Source organism: Mustela erminea, chromosome 15 (genome assembly GCF_009829155.1).
Source record: "Mustela erminea isolate mMusErm1 chromosome 15, mMusErm1.Pri, whole genome shotgun sequence".
In the NCBI taxonomy this organism is placed as follows: domain Eukaryota; kingdom Metazoa; phylum Chordata; class Mammalia; order Carnivora; family Mustelidae; genus Mustela; species Mustela erminea.
Genome location: NC_045628.1, coordinates 75423760 through 75444777, shown reverse-complemented (window position 1 = coordinate 75444777; position 21018 = coordinate 75423760). Strand labels below are relative to the sequence as shown.

The 21018-nt window shown below is 42.2% G+C and overlaps 1 protein-coding gene and 1 pseudogene across 3 annotated transcripts in view; both read left to right on the top strand.

Annotated features, from left to right (window-relative positions):
- Positions 1-21018, top strand: part of MTUS2 (microtubule associated scaffold protein 2) — a 576541-nt gene that overhangs the window by 490340 nt on the left and 65183 nt on the right. For 2 of the 3 annotated variants that reach the window (XM_032314531.1, XM_032314532.1), the window contains exon 9: positions 20140-20206. In XM_032314531.1, coding sequence (XP_032170422.1) covers positions 20140-20206 — 67 coding nt within the window. Of the gene's footprint in view, positions 1-8316; positions 8834-20139; positions 20207-21018 lie in introns of those variants that run through there. The other variant, XM_032314533.1, reaches the window with a different exon arrangement.
- On the top strand, positions 17756-17856 carry LOC116574634 (annotated as a pseudogene).

The following is a 21018-nucleotide window of genomic DNA, read 5'->3' as shown; positions in this document are numbered from 1 at the left end:
GGTTTCATTCTGAGTGAGAAGAGAAGGGAAGAGAAGACATCAGAGGATAGAGGGTAGGGGAGGGACGTACTCTGACTTTCACTTCTAGTGACTTTCACTTTGACTTTTAGTCAAATTTGTTAAGAATAGACTGGACGTAGGTACAGGAACACCAGTTGGGAGACTATTGCCATGATCCAAGTGAGATAGGATGGTGGCTTGGACCAGGATACTTACAGCAGAGGAGTAGGAGATGGTCAGATTATTGATCTATCTTTAAGGCCATTGGACCTGAGGATTACGGTTCTTCAAAGGTTTTAAATACCCTCCAGATGTTAAAGCAATAGCTGTGCTGTTGTATATCAGCAGGTCTTGCTATCCTGAAGTTCTTCAACTTAACTAGAGTAAATCTGCTCAACCTTTAATGTATTTATTCAACATTTAGTGGTACTTACTATGTCTCTGGCACTGTGCTAAGTGCTAAGGATATAGTTATATCTTTATAGGCAGATGGGGTCACTACTCTCATGAAGCTGGTGACCTACTAGGAAGACAGACATTTAACATATGGGATAACTATTTAATTGCCTTAATGAGGAATGCTACAAAGGAAAAATAGAGGTTTCTCTGAGGACCTTAACCTCATTGAGGGGTCAAGAACAATCTTAACCAAAGGTAAGAAGCCATATGCTGAAATCAGTGACACATTTCTCCCTTTCTACAGTGGCCCCAGTCTAGTCTTGGAGAAATTGCTGCTGCCCTACAATAGAATAAGGAGGGTGAGGGCGCTGGAATGGATACTAGATCGGTCACAGATACCACTCAAATGTCCCTATTCTTTCATCCTTTTTTTAAATAATGGCAGCTAGGTTGTTGGTTCAGCTCTATGTCCTCTGGGATCAGCCTTCTCATCTAATATGGTTCAGATGAACAGATGCAGGTTGGGGCTCTGCCAGCTATTTCCCATCTCTGTATCTGATTCTACCCATCAGTTTTCCAATCATGTCCATCTTATTTATCCAGCTAGTAAAGATCATTTTGAATTTCACTGCTCTTCGAAGACTTGTCAGTTCTTCTGAATATAATGCAGAAACTTAAGGAGGATGCGTCTCTTGTAGTCACCCTGCTCACTGACTTAACAGAAAAAAAAAAAATAATAGTTACTGCCAAAGACCAGCAGACTAGGAAAAAGATTGTCCTACAGAAGTAGCAACCTTCCTACTTGGATATTACAGAGAAATGCCATTTTTATGACTCTGTTTTTACAAGTCTCTAAGAACAGAACAGTACATGTGTCATTTGTTTCTTTTTTTTCATATTATCGCTTTAATATTCTAAATCCTGGGTATTACATCAAAGGTAATTGAGAGCATCTTTTGTCTGTATGCGGATGATCGTAAGCCCCTATCATTTCCAGTTCAAGATTTCTGTTTTGTATTTTCCCTTTTCGGCCCGGTCCCACTGCATTAAATCTCTAGATGGATTGTGTCTGGTAAAAGATACGCATATTTTCCTGGCGATCCCCTTTGCTATAATCCAGTGTGAGAACTGCAGCTCGTACTTTAGATGCATGGGAAAAGGAGGGGCATAGACTGTGGAACCAAAATAAACAGATGGTTGCCTTGACAATCTGTAAGAGGCTCTTTCATAAGGATTTTTCATGGTTTTCTTTTGAAATAAACAGTGAGACAGTGATACAGTTTCTACCTCGTCAACCTCCTGCAAGCGACCCCATGGCTTACAAACTGCACAAAATATGAAAATGCCTCTGCCGGAAAGCCACCTTTATCTGGTTTGATTTCTTGGAAGTCCCATCCCACATTACCCAGGAAATGTCTCTGGGACCTGTTGTCCAGGCAGCTTGCTAGTGTTGTGGGTGTGATGGGTGTGAACACAAGTGAGACACGGCAAGGGGGCTGTGATATTTAGGGGAAGACAGATAGGAGCAATTACTACCACATGAAGCAGAATGTCATTAGAAAGAGCAAGGTTGGGGCGCCTCGGTGGCTCAGTCGGTTAAAGCCTCTGCCTTCGGCTCAGGTCATGATCCCAGAGTCCTGGGATCGAGCCCTGCATCGGGCTCTCTGCTCAGCCGGGAGCCTGCTTCCTCCTCTCTCTTTGTCTGCCTCTCTGCCTGCTTGTGATCTCTCTCTGTCAAATAAATAAATAAAATCTTTAAAAAAAAAAAAAAGAAAGAGCAAGGTTACAGAATGTCATGATGTCACAGAGAGGAGAAAATTCCCTCTAAATGGGAGGATCAGGGCAGAGGAGGGCAAGTGGCTGGACTGGGACAGGGGAGTCCAGTCTGAGCAGGAGATTTGAACCTTACTCTGGTGATCATGGGTGGGAGAGGGGTAAGGAAGTCCAACTTTAAGGAAGACAAACAGAAAAAATAAAATTGAACATTTTAACACTGACTCATACACATGGTTTCTGCTATGTCAATTTAAAGTGATTTGTGCATGGGTTTGTAGATGTATGTTAAAAAAAAAAAAAAAAACTACAGTAGAGACGCTTGTTCCAAGTTCTGAAAATATTTATTTCATAAATGTGTTTGAATTTCCTTTTATATTTTCATATGCTCAGATCCCTTATCTAGATTAAAACATAACACAAACTGGCAATTGTATATGGCTTACAGATTTAAGAAAAAAACTGCCTTGAACTCAACAAGTGCAATGCAGTTAAGTAAAACACAGTAGCTGAGGGAGTAAGCTTTGGAGTCAGATCTGGGTTGAAGACTGCACTCTATTGTTCACCTGGCAGGTTAAGTTGTGCAATCTTTGAGCCTCCGTTTTCTTGTCTGCAAAATGCAGAGGATAATAGGGCTTATCTCATACGGTTTTGTGAGGGTTTCAGGAGGGGTTTTTGCAAGCCCTGAGCACAGTGCTTGGTATCTGTTAATAATCAGTGAATATTCATCATTGGTAAAAAAAAAAAAAGAGAGAGAGAGAGAGAAATTAAAATTCAAACTTCAAAAGCTTTAAAAATGAATGAAAAACATACATTTTCTCAGTTTTTATATAGCTTTTTTATAGTACATAGTGACAATATTTTTCAAAAATTTTCAAATTTATTTTTAATTTTAAGGATAGTGTATGATTATTATCAAAATTGAAACAATATAGTTAAATAAAAATCTTTGGTTAAAAATAAAAAATAAAAATAAATACAATTTAAAAATTAAAATAAATTAGTTATTGCTCTAAAACATAGAGCATTTATAAGGTTTTCTCTGAAGATATATGCCAACAGACTTTCTAACTTTTCTAAAGGCTCACTCCTGTTCCAGTGTATGAAAATATGCAAAGAATTAAAACCATCTCAAACTTTTTAAAATATTGAGAACTAAAATGTCCCAGATTTCATCAGCCTATGAGGTCATAGCTTCCTTTTATGCCAAATTACAGTAGTCTAAACCCCCATTCTGTATGCCTTCAAGAAGTTCAGTCTTTTTTTTTCAGATATTCAAACACTTTGGAGACTCCTTAGTGAGCCTTTTTTGGTGGAGGGTACCTCCCTCCCTAGCCCTGGGCTTGCTACCATGTTACATGTCCAGTTTATCTCCCTCAAAGGAAGTTTCACTGAGCATTTTTCCACTTCTAAAGGCCCAAGGGAAGGAGCTGTCATTTCCTATCCCCAGCCCAGGGCCCCCATCCCGATTTCTTCAGTGACCTCTTCTAAGGACGTTTTGTCTGGGGGCGGTGGGTGGGGAGTGGTCACTTCCTGCAAGGAAAATCTTACTCCTACCAGGTGGCCCTCAAAAGACAAAAAACAGGCACTGGATTTTAATATCTAACTAGAAGGAGCCAGGGCTCATGGAGGGCATGGCAGCTCCCAGATCTAAACAGGAAATATCCGAGATGAGCCGAGGATACAGAAGACGAGGAGTGTAGAGTTGTGTTAAAAGAGCACAGGGACCAACAAGAAGGTGCTCTCATTGGCCAGAGATGAAATCAACTGAGCATCTAGAAAGGATAATAAAGGCAACTGACTAAGACACATTGTGTGTATTAACATAAAAATATGTTTATAAATGAAAGCATGAGAGAAAGAAAGCATGAGAGAAAGAAAACAACCTCATTGGGTACCATCACAACACCAAGTCTTCCTTCAAAAAATTGGCACTTGAAAGGATTGAGCACTGATCCCATCTTTCCTGTAATAAACTGTATTGCAGGGAACTGAAGTCACTCTAGTCGATGATGAAAAATTTTTTCTTAGGTAAAAAATTCCAGCTAGTAAATGCAGAAGTGTGATGGGATCAGAACATCCTATTCTAAGTCCCAGTGAAATAATTGATTCAGGAATAATCACTAACAGATGAAACCATCAGAGGAAATGTTGATGGGGAATTTTACAAAGAGGAGGTGAAGCTGTCACATCTGATCCACTGTAGCCTCACTAAAAATGGGCCAGCCAGATATCATGTGCTTCCTGGTGGGATATAATATTGTACGCACACAACATCACAGCTGAGATATTGTTGCCCAAGTAAATGAAACCTGAATCTCATCCAGCCGCAAGAACATTTCATTTCAGGGATGTAGGTACAAGGGAAATGGCATGACAAAGGAAGCAAAGAGGCAAAACCAGAATGTGGGACATTCTACAGGCCAGTCAACCCAGTTTCTGAGCAAGTCAGCTCCCGGGGCGGGGCTGGGAGTTGGATAGAAAGGAAGGGGGGGTGGGCGTAGGGGACCTGGGTGGCTCAGTGGTTAAAGCCTCTGCCTTCAACTCAGTTCATGATCTCAGGGTCCTGGGATCGAGCCCCGCATCAGGCTCTCTGCTCAGCGGGGAGCCTGCTTCCCTCTCTCTCTGCCTGCCTCTCTGTCTACTTGTGATCTTTGTCTGTCAAATAAATAAATAAAATCTTAAAAAAAAAAAAAAAAAGAAAGGGAGGGCGGGGGGAGGGCACTGGGGTTAACAAACTAGGTCTAAGAGACAACACCAAGTGTAGTTTGTGGACCTAGTTTCTCAAGAAAATCAGCTAAACCAGTAAAATAATTTGAGAAATCAGGAAAATTTTGTTATGAAGTAGCCGTTAGATGCCAAGGATGTATTGTTTGGTGTTTGTTTGGTGTTTTAATGACATTGTGATTATATAAAAATGTTCATAATTATTACCAGTGCATAATAAAGTGTGCCAGGTTTTGCTTCAAAATACTTTAAGAAAATCAAAGGGACACATGGAAATAAAGCAAGAAAAATCTCTGTAATTGCTGAATCTGGGGGTTGGAGGCATGGAAAAAAAAAAAAAAAAGGAAAAAAAGGGAATAGAGGAAATGTGCCAAAATCTTGACCACTGTTGAAACCAGAGCATTGGTGGTTCAGTGGTAGAATTCTCGCCTGCCACCGTTGAAACTAGAAATGGGTATATGAAGGTCCTTTGTATTTATCTCTCCATTTTTGAGTAGATTGCAAGCTTTTTAACGTATAAGGAAAGAAACATGGCACAACTCTAGGACATTAGTGCATCTCTCAAAATCCCGGTTATTTGCCCTGAGATCTTACCATGCCTGTGATCTCAGCAACTCCCTGTAGGATGGGCTGGGCCACCCCAGTCAACTGCGCTTACTGCCTTCTGCACAAGAAGGGAAGCTGGAGGGCACTTGATGTCGTGAGCACTGGGTGTTTTAGGCAACTGATAATCACTAAATTCTACCTCTGAAACTGATAAAAAAGAAAATTCAGGCAGCTTTACAGAAATAACTTTAAAAACCCTAGGATACCAACAGGCAAAGACTATAGATACATAATTCACAAAAGAGAAAATGCGTATTGCTAAGGAACAAATTACTTGTGCAAAGAAATGCAAATTAAAAAGTACAGTGGTTTTAAATATCTCCTATTAGTAAGTGTTAAAAATAATAAGCTGTGAATTAAAGGGCGGGGGGAGCTGAATCCTGGCTTTCTTGTGCAGCCTCCTGAATCCCCCCCTAATCTCCCATGGGCCATTGGGTGGGCAAGCGTTCCCATGCATCATCCAAGAACAAGAAGTAATTTTCTAGTATGGTGCAATCTACATTCTAATGGAGAAAGAAACAGTTTCCTAAGGTGCAGAAAGACAATTGTGCCAAAGAAATCATGCTTTACATTACTGTGGGGAGAAGTACATTATGGTGGTTCTTCTTAGCACCTCCCCAGGTCCTGCTGGTTACTTCTACAGCAGGGGCTTTGCTCTATCAGTGACTTGATCAGATAGGTACCTCTTGTGCAAGGACTGTCTGTCTCCAGGTAGAACGCAAACCACCACTTTAAAATAGATAGATAGATAGCTGTGGTTAAAATACACATGACAAAAAATTTACCATTTTAACCATTTCAGTGGACTTGAGCTCAGGGGCATGCCTCACATTTGCATTTCATGCAACCAATCTTTAGGATTCTTTTTATCTTGCAAATACCCACCCCCTAGTCCCTAGCAACCACCATTCTACTTTCTGTCTCTATGGATTTGACTGCTCCCGGTACCTTCTATAAGTGGAATCATACAGTCTCTTTGTCTTTTCATGACTGGCTTACTTCACTTAATGTCCCCAAGTTACATCCACGTAGAGGCATGCATAAGAATTCCCTTCCTTTTTAAGGCTGAATCATATTTCACTGTATGAATAAATCACATCTTGTCCATTCATCAGTCAGTGGACACTTGAGTTGTTCCGCCTTTGGACTGCTGTGAACCTGGGTGCAACAAGGCACTGCTTCTTGCAATAGAAAGGTCTTCTCCCAAGGTTTCAAAAGTCCCAGGAACAGCTCTCCGTGCAGGTTTCAGCTCAGGGTGACATGAGCTTCTCTCCCTCTGAGAGGTGTGTCCAGGCTTCCTGCTTCAGAGAGCAAGCCTGTGTGAGAGGGAGGGAGGCTTTGCCTCTGACATGACCTAGCCTGGGCTGTGCTCACTGTCTTCCACCAGCGTCCTCTATTTTGAAACAATAAAAATTAATTAATTAATTTATTAAAAACTCTCTCTCTCTCTCTCTCTCTCTCTCTCTCACACACACACACACACACACGCTGGCAAGAGGGTAAAAAAAAAAAAAAAAAAGTGGAAATTTGCTCCCTTACTCCTATTTCCCATTTCCCAAGGGTAAGATGTTCTTCTCTGAACAGTGTGCATTTTCCCAGAAGCTTTCTTTTGGACATTTACAAATGGGTCTGTGTGTATAGTTTGGCTTTGTGTTTTATAAAAGTTTATTTCCTCATTCAACAATGTTTCCATATGGTGGAAAGGTGCTGGATATCTAGGATGTTTCCCATTTTTATGCTGTTAGAAATAGTGCTAAATGGAATATCCTTATGCATATATCCTTGCATATTTACATGAGTATTAATGTAGGAGATATACATTTAAAATTTTGATAGGAATTTAATTTAAATACATACATACAATTTTGGTGGATACAGCCATGTTTCCTTCCTAAACAACTGTGCTAAGTTACCTGTTAGGTTTTTGTTTTATTTTGGTTTTTTTTGAGTATAGTTGTTACCCAAGTGTTTACCGGTGAGCTTTGAAGAAAGGTTTGAACTTATTTTTTCAAGTTTAAGGCACACTTTTCAGTCTGTTTGTATTTATTTGATCACCAAATATCCTTGTCCTCTCTCCAAGCAAATTGAAATAGCTTGTACTCCTTAATTCAAACCTCCTTGGAAGATCTCAAGTTAGTAAAATTATCTAATTTTTACAACTATTGTCTGTTCATAATCTTACAAATTTAGCGGGCCAAGGGGTAATTGTACATTTCTTCATGTGGTACATTGCAGGGTTTCTTCTTTGAGTTATCAGGAATTACCAAGTTGACCTCGTAAACATTTTCCTCTTTTATTTTATTTTTATTTGCCTCTTTTATTTTTAAGATTACATAAATATATATGTTTTCAATTCCACATCTCTTTGGGGGGGGGGCTTTTGCCTCCATCCCCTTCTCTTTCTGATTTTTAACTGTTTTGAAAAATTGCTCATCGCCTAGAAAGATCAAGTCCTCTAGGGCTTTTATGCTAATATGCCCAGCAGAAAGATTTGCCCCCAACCCCAGTTTTAATTAGTTAAACCACTTGAATGGTCTGTGCATGTCTACCTCCGCAAGCGATTCTACACTGATATCTCAATTACAAAGATACCATCAAATAAGGCAAATTTGAAAATGAGTGGTTCCCAGCAGCAAGCAGGACTCAGAGGAGGAGCTCCATGGAGGAAAGACCATACACTTCACGCCTGTAGGTTTCTGTACTTCTCAGGAACACAGCAAGTCTGTATCTGAGCAGAGCCCAGTCCCTCCCGGCGCCTTCCGCAGGGCTCAGTCCAGAGTTCCCCTGGAAGATCAGGCTCTTCTTTTGTGTTTCCTGCGTCCTCTCCAGGCGTGTCTGCGGCGCGCAGAGGCGCATCTGCGCGCTCAGGGGAGGGTGGGAGCGGCCGCGGCGCCCGGGAAGGGCAGGCGGCTGGCCTCCCAGGGAGCTGGCGCTGGGAAATGCTCGCTGGTTCTGCGACTATTGATTTGCCTCCTTCAGAGGATTCGTGGGGCAAAGTGACCCTCCCAGCCGCCTGTCCCTCCCTTCCCAGCTCCCGCCCTGCCCCTCCCAGCAGCAGGAGCCTAACGCCGCCGCCGCGCTGCGCTCCTCCTCCCGTTCCTCCGGCTCCGGATTCCTGAAGTTATTAGGAGAAATAAGGTAGCCGAGGGGACCACATGGAAGTTGTGACAGCTCCCGGCGGCGCACCCCTCTCGCCTGAGCCATTACCTCGCCTTAGGAATTACCCGCTGACACGCTGAATGAAGGAGGGCCCCTTGCCAGCCAGCCTGCCGGGATGGGCCACTGCTGCTCCAAGCCTTATAACTGCCTTCAGTGCCTGGACAAGACGGTACTTGCCTTCCTCCTCCCTCCTCTCCCCTCCCTCCTTTGAAAGAGCAGAGAGAAAGCCTGAGCCAGCCACCTCTGTCTCTCTCCCCTCCTATGTGTGTGCGCTTTGTTGGTGAGCCCAAGGCTGCCCTTACGGGTTCCAGTGTGCTGAATTGTGAGTGCCTTTTGCAGAAACATTTGGTCTCACCTACTCTGCAGTGCCTTACATAATTCTCTATCCCTACAGTCTTAAATGCAGCTGTTGCATTTGCCCAAAACAGCAGGGCTCCGCTCAAACATCTTGAAATCCAGACTGCCAAGAAATCCTTGGAATATTCCTAATGCATTTTAATGTACCTGTGAAACCCCAGACGCTCCAGTGGGGAATTTAGATGAGCTAGACATGCTTCTTTTGGCCAACTGCTAACTTTGAAAGTTTGCCACTCTTTTTTATAAACCACATCCATCCTTGTAATTTATATTCTTAAGTTCAGAAAAGAAAGCAGGGTGCTGTTGTCCTCACTGTACCTCTTTGCAGCACACAGGGGTGAATAACATAGAGGCAAAACCTTAAGCAGCCCCGGAGTCCGAGGGTGTATTCGAGTCTTCACTGGAAGGAAAATTCACAGCCAGGGACCTGAGAATAGAGCAGGAGCAAGTGAGAACTGTATGACAATTCCAACACAAAGCCTTTCTTTGCTTTTGACATTTGCTTCTGAGCTTACAGAGAGGTTGGGAGATGCTATTAATTTCATTACTAGAAATTATGTTAGCACGAAATCTTGTCTCTGTGATTTTTTTTTTCCTCACATACATTTGGATTTCTCCAAGATGCATGAAATGGGACCTAATAAAGGGCTGAAATTGCCTCTTCTCTACCCACATGGGCATTGGCTTTATAGATAGCTTGAGGTATAGTGTGTGACCAGGTGAAGGAAAATAAATAGCTTAATATAAAACTCATTACAAGGAGGTCACTTGGGAACATCTTCGTTATCAGTTCTGTTTATGAACTTTGACCTAGGAAAATTACACTGATATTTTAAAAGTTACCCGTACTTTTGTTCCAGTAGGGGTAACTATTTCAATGGGTTTTGCTTTTATTACCATGAGTATGCACTAAAATATTTATATACACATTCATGAGCTTTTAACAAATACAAATAAAAGACATTTGCACTCAATTATCTGCAAATCCGATATCGAAGTTATTAAGCCCTTTTTCAAGAGAAGTGGTCATCAAAAGGTGTTGAAAGAAGCTTTATCACGGTAGTTGTAATAAAAGGGAAGAATTTGTTGAATGTACAACAGCATTACAATGTCCAGATTCCTAAGTCATGGTTCAAAGGTTTTAGAAATAGAAGCTGACATCCTCAGGCCTTCTTTGAGAAAATACAGTTTAAAGTGACTCCGTCCTCCTTTTGGGTTTCAAATCAAGTTCTTGAAAATAATCATCCCTGTGTCATTCTTTAATTTGGAGATTTTGGAAGTCAAATAGTATGTCTTCTCTTTAGTAGTATGATGTTTAAGTTAACTTTTAAATGTTTCTACTTTGCAACTTCAAACTTATTCCAAATTATTCTTTCCGGACGAAAACTTAAAAACTGCCATCTGTCAACTTTCTCATTAGGTATAAACCATATGTCTTGACTTTCCTTTGCCATAGTTCGGAGCATATCGGAGGGAGGTTTTGAAACCACATAGTTATAGGTGCTCATCTTAGGAATTGAGGTTTTCTTTTTTAAAATTAAAAAAAGCCATTGTTTTATTTAGTTGACTGCTCGTAAGGATACCTTCACAGGAAGGATGCCAAAATCATTTGTTTCTTCAGCGGTTACCTATAGGGCCAGGCATTGGATGCTGAGGGTATTACGGGATTCCTCTCCAGTCTCCAGCTTCTTTAAATTCCAAGGTAAAAAATCTACCAGCCTGTTCATTAGCTCTAACAATCCCAGCATCAACATTTCAAAGAGGCCTGATGAAATAATTGATAAATCTTGCTTCCTTTAGACCAGCCTAATCAACCACAAAAAAAAAAAAAAAGAAAAAGAAAAAGAAAAAGAAAGAAAGAAACATTTCCCCAGAACTTTATATGGGCACAAAATAAAAAAACTTAATTTTGAGAACTTAATTTTTGAAATGGTAAAACAATTTCTAATTACAGTGTAGCTTCAATATGTTCTATAAAGATTGTGGGACAATTAAAGATACTTTAAAGTAATAGTTTCAGAGATGAGTCTAAGAAATGTAAACCCGAAGATGCTGCTTTTGCCTTTATTTACTGGGAGAAAGTATAGAATCTTGCCTGAAGTATAAAATAAATAAAAATGTGTTAAATGAACAAGTGGTTTTTTAAAGCTGATTGTGCTTTATTTATTTTCAGCTTTTCAAATAATCTCTTCATGGACAATATTTATCACTGGTTTACAGTATCTACAAGATTTATTGCCCAGTTATTATGGGGGCTGCAAAGAAGTCTCAGAAGGGCCCAGCCTGCCCTGTGGAGTTGACCAGTTGTTTGGTGGGTCGTACTTCCATCTTGCCCAGAGAAATTACAAGCTGGGGAGGCAAAAATAGCACATGTGGACCAATTAATACATGAGTAGAAGTCTGGAGTATGAAAGTCATGTGATACTGACCATGCCTGTTTCTGGAATCTAGGGAAAGGAGAAACCCATGCTGGAATCTTAGGCAAGGTTTCCTGGAAAAAATGCAACATGAACTACACTTTGAGGAAGGGGGTGGAGTTTTAAAGAACTGTGTGAGGAACAGGAATGTAATTCTAAGCAAGGAGTGCATGAGTCAAGGTGCGTTAGCCCCGTTTGATGAAAGATGAGAGTAAACCCAGTGGGAAACCCAGGCACATAGGGAGTGTTGGGGAAATATTTTCCAGGCTGAAAGCCAGACCCAAGTTTTTAAACTTGAGTTATAAGCAGTAGAAATCATCTTGGGATTTCGAACAGAGAGGCAATCTATAGAAAGACTCTTTCTATAGGTATTTTGAAAGGAAAGGTGTGACCAGGGAAGGCCATTGGACACACAGATCGATTTCAAAGTCTGGGTGCAGGATCCAGCCAGCACCCCTGCACACACAGAAACTCTTTACCCTTAGCCTTCCAGAGCTGATCATTCTTAAGAGCATTGAGTTATTGAGACAGATAAACAGGATGTAAACTAGAGTGCCAACTTGTTTTTTTTTTTTTTTTTTTAACAATAAGAAATGTCACTGACAAGCAAACAAACGATAACAAGCCTGAGAAACATGTATTTCTTTTTAGAGTCAAAAGTCCAGCTTCATAAGAAGCTTTGATGAGAATGGAATCTGAGCCAGCAAGTTACGGTCTTTAGGCATTCAGTGGCCTCAGAGCCTATGTGTCCATGTTCCATCACCCCTCCAGCCAGAAATGTACTTGAGAAGGCTACGTGATTGTCACCTGCCTTGATGATGGCCTTTCCTTTTTTTTTTTTTTTTTTAAACTTACTAACATACAGATTTTTTTTTTTAAGATTTTATTTATTTATTTGACAGACAGAGACTACAAGTAGGCAGACAGGCAGACAGAGAGAGAGGAGGAAGCAGGCTCGATGCGGGGTTCGATCCCAGGACCCTGAGATCAAGACCTGAGCCGAAGGCAGAGGCTTTAACCCACTGAGCCACCCAGGCGCCCCGATGATGGCCTTTTCTAAGCTCCTTTTGCTCTCTCCACAAATCACCTTGTCTTACTGGCTTAGGTACTGTGCTATATCCCCTTGGGGGTTACTTTGCATATCTCCACCCTAATCTTACATGTGTTGATTATAATGGCAAAGGCTGGTCTTTTCTCTACACTGTTGGGAGGGGTGTGGGTTGGGAGAAGGCACCTCACTGTTCTTCCCAGGCATCTAGTACCTGACAGTAATAAATTTGGGAAGGTGATAAGATAAAATCCAGGAAGGTCAAGAAATTTCTGTAGGGGTGCATAAAGGAATTAAAAATCATGGCACTGGCTCATTTTCCTTTCTTTTGCTTTCCCTGAGATCCAGAATGTCCCAGCATTACTTCTGTGGATTCTCTTTCCTTCACCTTGCGGCCCCTAAGAGTCTGTCCTTTCTAGTTGTTGATTAGTAATCCAGGTGGGGTATGGCCTTGCCTTATTAAGTACAGCATGTTAGGAGGCTAGGTATTTTGTAATCACCAATACACAGGAAAAAGCCTGGGTGAGGCACCCTAGGTTTAGTCTTTCTGATTTCTTTTAAAGCAAGATGTGGTTTTGTTCATTTTGCACACAAGTAGACACTGACATGTAATTAAGAATATTAAATGTGAGGGATACTTTCCCTTGACCAGTCTATATTAAATTTTATTGCAGAGTAGAAAAGCAGACACAAAAATACAGTGCCTTATATTAATTATGGGTGAAAAAATAATATTTATTGACTGAGTCAAAGCAGGGCATCGGTGCTGCCTTAAAGCCATAATAACTGAAATGAAAAACAAAAGGTCAGTCCACCTCCCAAAGGAATTTTCCACAGAGCCATGTTATGAATCTGGCCAATCTTCCTAGTATTAATATTGAAAATGAATGCAGCATTCACAAAAGGTGGTACGAAAACAACACTGAAGACGTACGCGCTCTGTTGATGTCACCTAGTGACTGGTTCATTTTCAAATACAAAAGAAAATATTTCCCTAGGAAGACAAAGTTCTGCCACGTAGAATTAAAGCCTAATCTGAGCTTATGGAGCCATGGGTGAAAAGCAGTATTGTTTCTGGGAAGAATGAAAAACTTAACCTCTTTGTAACTTCATGTGTGTGAATGTCCACTTTGAACTTCAGAAATTCACAATAAAAAAAGATCTGGAAGTTTCTTCAAACAGCATAATTCTATAGATGTCTTATTTAATTCCTCGTGTGGTTCTTGTGTTTAGCCTGTGAGAAGGTGGCCCAGCTTGCATAGTTGAATTGGTTTGACCTGCATTGACTCCGGGGCAGGGTAAAAGGACAGAAAAAAAATGAGATAATAGTTGGGAGTTTGTGGGCTTACATGTATATATTTTTATTTTTATTTTTAATTTAATTTAATTTTTTTTAAGATTTTATTTATTTATTTGACAGAGGGTGGGGAGAGAGAGGGAGTGAGAGTGTGTATAAGCAGGCAGAGAAGCAGGCAGAAGGAGAGGGAGACGTAGGCTCTCCACTGAGCAGAAAGCCTGATATGGGTCTTGATCCCAGGACCCTGGGATCATGACCTGAGCTGAAGGCAGATGCTTAACTAAACTGAGCCACCCAGATGCCCCAACATGTATCTATTTTTAATGTGTGTGTGTGGTTGGGGTAGAGGATAGCTGGTTAAAACACTCAGAATTGTAGTGAATTTTATGAAATTGTCATCAGCCCCCTTGTAGCTGATCAAGAACTCCTTCATGGAGAATCACAGAGCAGAGGCAGGAACAGGGGAGAGAAAGAGAAGGACCTGTATGATAGAGGTGACACAGGTTCCCAGAAATAGCCTCCAGTGCTGTTTTGTGTCAGGATCCTCCCGGCTTTCACCCGGGGGCTCCCAACATTCCTCCTGCATGTTCATCCTCCGCTCAGGAATTCTCCAGAGACAGCCCCGCGGGCTTGAGTTCTGACGCATTGTTTTATAATTGTATTTTCACTTACTGACTCTCTGGGAGACTCTTCAACTCCTTGAAGGCAGAAATATCCTGCCTGGTATGTCTGCCTGGCACATAGTAGGCACTGAGTAAAGCGGTGCTGTTTTGTATGGATTCCCTATTTCTGGATTGACGGGTTGGGGGTGAAGATACCTCCGTTCCCCCAACGTTCAGCTTTAATAAGAAGCGGAGTGTTCTGTTGGTTTCTGATTCAAGGAGGAGCTTAGGTGGCAGATGCCCAAGGGTAGAATCGCATGGGTGAGGCTAACAAGGAGGGACGTTTTCACTTTCTGTTACCACCAAGTTCACATGGGTAACATCGGCCAACTGAACAGATAACTCCTGTTGACCGAGCACATTACAGTAACAGCATGTGGCAGGCTAGCTTCGGGCTTGGCCACGCACCCAGTTACTTGAAGCTAGTGGAATGATTAGCAGGTTGTATGCTTTGCCAGGAAAGATTGAAAGCAGTGCCCACCCTCCCCCCGCAAGGTCTGTGAGCACCTTAGCACGGAGAGCCAAACATGAGAAGAAATGTAGCTATCGGCTGTAGCCGACTTGCGGTGGTCTGTTCCAGGCTAGAGGTAGAGGGGGAGAGTTGGATGTTTTATGGGGCTAGCTCTTCTCAGATTCCATCTATGAATACAGCCTATCACGCTAAAGAGAATAGAGAACTCAGTGTGCAACAGAGGGGTATGCGCGTGACCAAATAAATAAAAGAGGTGGCTAAGAAGACACAGCTGTTGTATGGGGCTTAGATGAATGTTCCCCAAGGGTCCATTTCCAGTTAAGCCTGTCCTAGAGTAAACAGTATTTGCAGAGGAATGGCCTTTTAGACTTGGCGATTTCTGGACAGTATCACCCAGCTAGTTTGGATGGTTAATACTGTGTTCTATTTTTAGGCCTTTGGAGTGAAAGCAGGAGCTCATGTGCTTGGCACCAGTCAGGAATTTTCCACTCATTCCCCATGTAGGGAAGCACTGATCTCACACTGGGCCCTCGGAGGAGGCCTTGCTCAAATTTCATCCCACCATGTCATCACGCTGGACTGGCTTAGGTTGGGGAGCGAAGGGGAGCAGTGGCATGACATCCTTTTGAAGGGAGCCTTTGGGGCGGCCTTCCTCCTGGGTACTCAACAGAACCTAGGGGTCTTGCAAGATCACTGCTGGAATCTGTTGAGCCACGATGGGTGGAAGGGTAACTTAGAGGCAGGTGGAGAGAACGGAAGGTTCCTTGAGGTTCCCTTCTTGCCTTAAGGAAGGGAGTTCCTACAGTTCTCATTGTTGACTCACTCCATCGCAGGGCAGCCTTACGTCATTCTGCAGGAAACAAAAAGTGACTTCACTGATGCAGAAAATTCATAAATTAGAAGAGTTGGTATCATTTCAAAACCAAGCACTTAAGAAGGAAGGACTCTCGCCAATCCGCACAGGCTGGCCTGAGCAAGCGGCGCTGGGCTGAGCCAGCATCTTCAGGAGGAATGAATTAGCGGGCCCCCAGAAGGGGTTAGGGACAGCTGATGGGGAAAACAGAATAGCTACCCTAGCAGGTCATACAGCCCTGGTATGCTATACCAGACAGGTACTGGCACGAGACCCATAAATCAATACCATGGAGATGGGATGGTAGTTCTAGGGGTAGGATGGGTGTGAATCCAACCAAGGATTTTTTTTTTTTTTTAAGTAGTCGGGAGCTGACACTGACTCACTCAGAGTTAGGTATGAAACTGTGCTCAGGTCCCATCTGAGGATCCATGTGATTTGGATCTTGATGCTGTGTCTGTATAAGCATGGGGAGGAGGAGGCCCTCCCAGTGTGTTAGTGTTCAGCAAAGAGTATGGACTCTGGCTTCACCATTTCCTAACCAGGCATGCAGGGGCTGGTTGCTTAGCCATGGAGCCCCAGTTCAATTCTCTCCACTAGGAAATAGAACCCAGGGCCCACCTGACAGCATTTGGAGGACTAAGCGAGGTCAAGGGCTTACCCAGCTCTGTGCCTTGCATAGTGAAGTGTTTGGAAAGGTTCACACTAATATAAGTGTAGTAACTCGTCAGACCTTACGAGAGTTTAGTTCTCCTTGACGTTGACATCTTCAGGTTGGTTGCTAGTCTTTGACAGCTGATCAGTCCTTCTTTAGTACGCCACTTGAGGACTCTAGTTTGAAACTGGTTGTATTACAGGCTTACGGGCTATGCTTGCAAACGTTTGGTGAGGCGGGTGGGGTCGGGTTATCTTCCTTCAGTCTTCCCCCTCGCTGCCTTCCAAAATGGAGAGGGTGCTGGATCTGTAGTCTCCCTGGCCCCTGCCTATTTCCCCTTCCATCTCTCTTCTCTTCCCGTCTACTCCCTTTCTTTTTTTGCTTCTTATATTCTCTTGGCGTGTTTTTCCTAAAGCAAAGATGGGAGGGATAGGCCTGGTGGGAAGTATAGGCATCAGCTTTTCATCAAAGTGGTTCAAGTCTGAAGGTCACCGGCAGGCTCTACCATCATCAGCATTGTCTCCCGCTGAGGCCTGTCCTCCTTACTGGACCTCTAAGCCGCTCCTTCCTCAAATGTCTTATTTTCCTGTGACTGGAAAGTATAGAGGGATCTATGGTCATTTGGGAGATGGCTGGACAGGACACTGCTAACATCCACTCAGGGCTTCTTTCCCTGGGGCCAGATTGGGGGACGGTGCTGCTGTTCGAGCTGAGGCAAGTGTTGGCCCACATGAGAGCATTAGAAATTAGAGTTGGTTTGTTGTGTTTCAAGTTCTAGTTGTTCATTGCCTAAGCTCGTCTAAGTCTGTATCTTTAGGCAGTCTCACTGTGAATACTTGAATAATGCTATTTTGGGACTGATAAGTATAGTGCAGTTAACCCTTGAAGAACACGGGGATTAGGGTCCCTGACCCCCTGCACAACCAGAAATCTGTGTATAACTTTTGACTCCCCAAAAACTTAATGAGTAATAACCCACTGTCGACCAGAAGCCTTACTGATAATGGTTGATTAACACATATTTTGTATGCTGTATGTATTAGATAATGGTATTCTTACAATAAATTGGGAAAAAGAAAATACTATTTAAAAAATCACGAGGAAGTTCAAACCTGTGTTGTGCAATGGTCAGCTTTATTTCTGTTCTCTGGCTGTGCTTAGGAACTGAGGATCAAAAATTATTCTTTTTTTTTTTTTTAAGATTTTATTTTTAAGTAATTCTTCACCCAACATGGGGCTCGAACTCATAACCCCAAGATCAAGAGTCGCATGCTATACTGACTGAGCCATCTAGACATCCCAAAAAATTATTCTTGATAGTAGAAACAAGTTAATTTTTTCACTAGTTTAAGATTATTTCGGGTACAGAGAAGATTAGCATGGCTCCTGAGCAAGGATGACATGCAAATCCATGAGCCATTCCATATTTGGAAAAAAAAAAAAAGATTATCTCAGGGTAGATACTGAAATTTACCCTCTCTGGAATACCACATTTTCTTAATTTGTAGTAACAAGTTGAATATCAGTTGGCCACATTATGCTGTGTTAGAACAAGCATAGAAAATCCCTGTGATCTGCCTGATTGAACTCTTTCACTCTTTCCCTGTTAACCAGACTTCAAACTTAGAATAGAATCAGGTCAGAGCCGAGAAGCGTTTTTTTTGTTTTTTTGTTTTTTTGTTTTTTTTTTGAGACAGAGAGCATGAGTTGGGGGAGTAGCAAAAGGGAGAGGGATTAGCAGACTCTGTGCTGAGTGTAGAGCCCCACACAAGGCTTGATCCCAGGACCCTGAGGTCATGACCTAAGCCGAAATCAAGAGTCGGATGCTTAACCAACTGAGCCACCAAGGCGCCCCAAGAAGGTATTAGAGATTTTATTTATTTATTTGAGAGAGAGAGTAAGCATGAGAGGGGGAAGGTCAGAGGGAGAAGCAGACCCCACCGCTGCGCAGGGAGTCGGATGTGGGACTCGATCCCAGGACTCCAGGATCGTGACCTGAGCTGAAGGCAGTCGCTCAACCAACTGAGCCACCCAGGTGCCCCCAAAAAGGTATTTTAAAAAGCAAAACAAAACAAAAACAGAACATAAGAATATGCCCATTCTAAACACATTTAGATCCTAAATATGGAGAAGCCCCTAGTATCTGTAGGATATTATCCAGTTGCAAATGAAATGAAGGGAAAACAACAGAGTTAGAATAACAACTCACATTTATATAGAGCTTGCTAAGTGTCAGACAACCTTCTAACTACTTTGCACATATTAATTTCTTCAACCCTCATAATGACCCTGTGTGGTGGGCATGACATAGAGGCAGCATTGTTTAGTGATTAGGAAAACATCTACTCTCAAGTGTGTTTGCTAGCTTTCAAATTCAGGAAAGACAAAGATACTGTGGGCTGAGATGGAAGGAATGAGGCTTCATGAATAAAATGGAAGTCCTCCGTCCTTCAGAGGATTTATTTTTGCTACATTATTCTTTAAAAAAGAAAACATAAGCTAAGAATCATTGATGGCTGCAACTATAATAGCTCTCAGTTTATTATGCAAATAGAGTTTTACTTAGGTATTGTGACGTTATGACATTGCATAGCAAACACCCTTTGGATAACCTGGGACCATCCATCCCATCGACCCAACGTAGCACATGTTACTTGGATGTAGACACCACAGCCACAGACATAAGATGGTGCGCACTGCTGATTTCCGTTGGATACCGGTTCTTTGGAGGGGCTGTGGTCGGAGTCAAAGGAGGTTAAGAAAAAAAAACACCCTGATAATATTCATGCTAAATATATGGTACACATTTTAGCTTCACTTCCCTTTTGGGAAATGTTTGCTCTGGGAGTACATTCTACAGAAGGAAGAGACTTTCTGTCAAGGCCTACATTTTTGGGATCTCTAACGTGAAGAGGATTTATATAGCTCACCTTGCGTCGTTATTATTAGTAACCATGAAAGTATAACACATGCCACTATTTCTGGTGGCTCCGTAACCCAGATTACAAATTCAGCGTTTCTTCAGGGACTCCTGATTTATGTCAGGGAATACATATGATCTGAAAACAACTTAGCAGTCATTTAATTACATATGACGCCCTTTGCACTAAAGAGCATTTAAGTGGGACTTTTCCTTTTGTTCCTTCTAGTGCTGCAGACAAATGCAACAAAAAACTTGGAAACCTTGAATGCTGGTGTTGGGCTCCTTACAAAGAAAACTGTTTCATGTTAAGTTTTCTGTTCATTATTAGGTAGCCGACCATGTATGTATGGACAAAAGGGTAAGTGTAAGGGGATAGATGGTAAAATAAGCATTTTCCCTTCCAAGAAGTACGGCATGGATGTCTTCATGGTCAAAAATCTCCTACTAGTGATAACAATTAACAGGGTATCGTAACACCTACCAAGTGATTACTGTGCGGGGCGTAGGCTCACAAAGTATTGTAGGACGATGTAGACAAGAGAACAATACAGAGAAAAGCACAACCAGGGGTATTATTATTACATTGCAAGCTTTGCGATTTGAATGTGATACAAATGAACGAGTCAGACTCTGCTTTGTGATTTGTTTCTATGCTCATATAATGAGAAAATTGCCCCCCTTATGGGCTACACTTAGAAATATTTGCTTAATATGATGCATTAATGAAACATGTGAAAATGCTTATCTAGCATAAAACTAGGGGACTCTCGGTATCCATTTTGTCTTCGCAGAATGAAAGTGTCCTTGTGAAAGAAAAAGAGCTGTCAATCGAGCTTGCAAACATCAGGGATGAAGTTGGTAAGTAGGGCATTGACAATGAGGAGCCTAAAGACTGTCTTTTCCTGATACCTGTGAATGTGTGTTAACAAAAGCAATTATGTCTCCTGTGATCAGCCAGGGCAGGGCTGCCTGGAAAAATGAAGCATCTTTCCCGCACAGCAGTGGGTTAGGGAAGCCTTGCAGGGAGCCGTAATTTGTTTGTCTCTGTTGTTACAAGGACAGCTTCATAAACAGTTCACGGTGGAACTAATCTGGCCTCGACTGCACTCTTTGCAGATGGCAGCACACACATCTGTCAGTGTGGTGTGCTGGGAGCAGTACCCCTGCGTCTTGGTACCCCCGGCATAGGCAGAGCTCCAAAGGAAGCAGCAGAGCTTTGCTGGGTAACATGAGGTGCTCTCTGCAGTCTGTCTCTGCGGATATCCCAAGGCTTCCTGCTACCGTAGCCATGAGACACGCTATGATAGAAAACGAGATCGGAAACATGAGTCTGGACGGATTAAACACGCTAGGGTTCATGTCGAAACTCCTAGTCTTTAGCTAGTTTATGGTATACTCACTCTGAACCAGAAGAGACCTTGCAGATGACAGGATGGTCCCCAGACTGGGGCTGTCCAAGACATGGATGGGATTTCACCTCTAACCCAAAGAGCAGACCAACTATTTTCCATGTTCCAATTTCTTATTTTTTTTTCCTCAAGATTCTATTTATTTATTTGACAGAGAAGAAAGCACAAGTAGGCAGAGCAGCATGCAGAGGGAGAAGCAGACTCCTTGCTGAGCAGGCGGGGTGGGCCCAGATGCGGGACTCAATCCCAGGACTCTGGGAT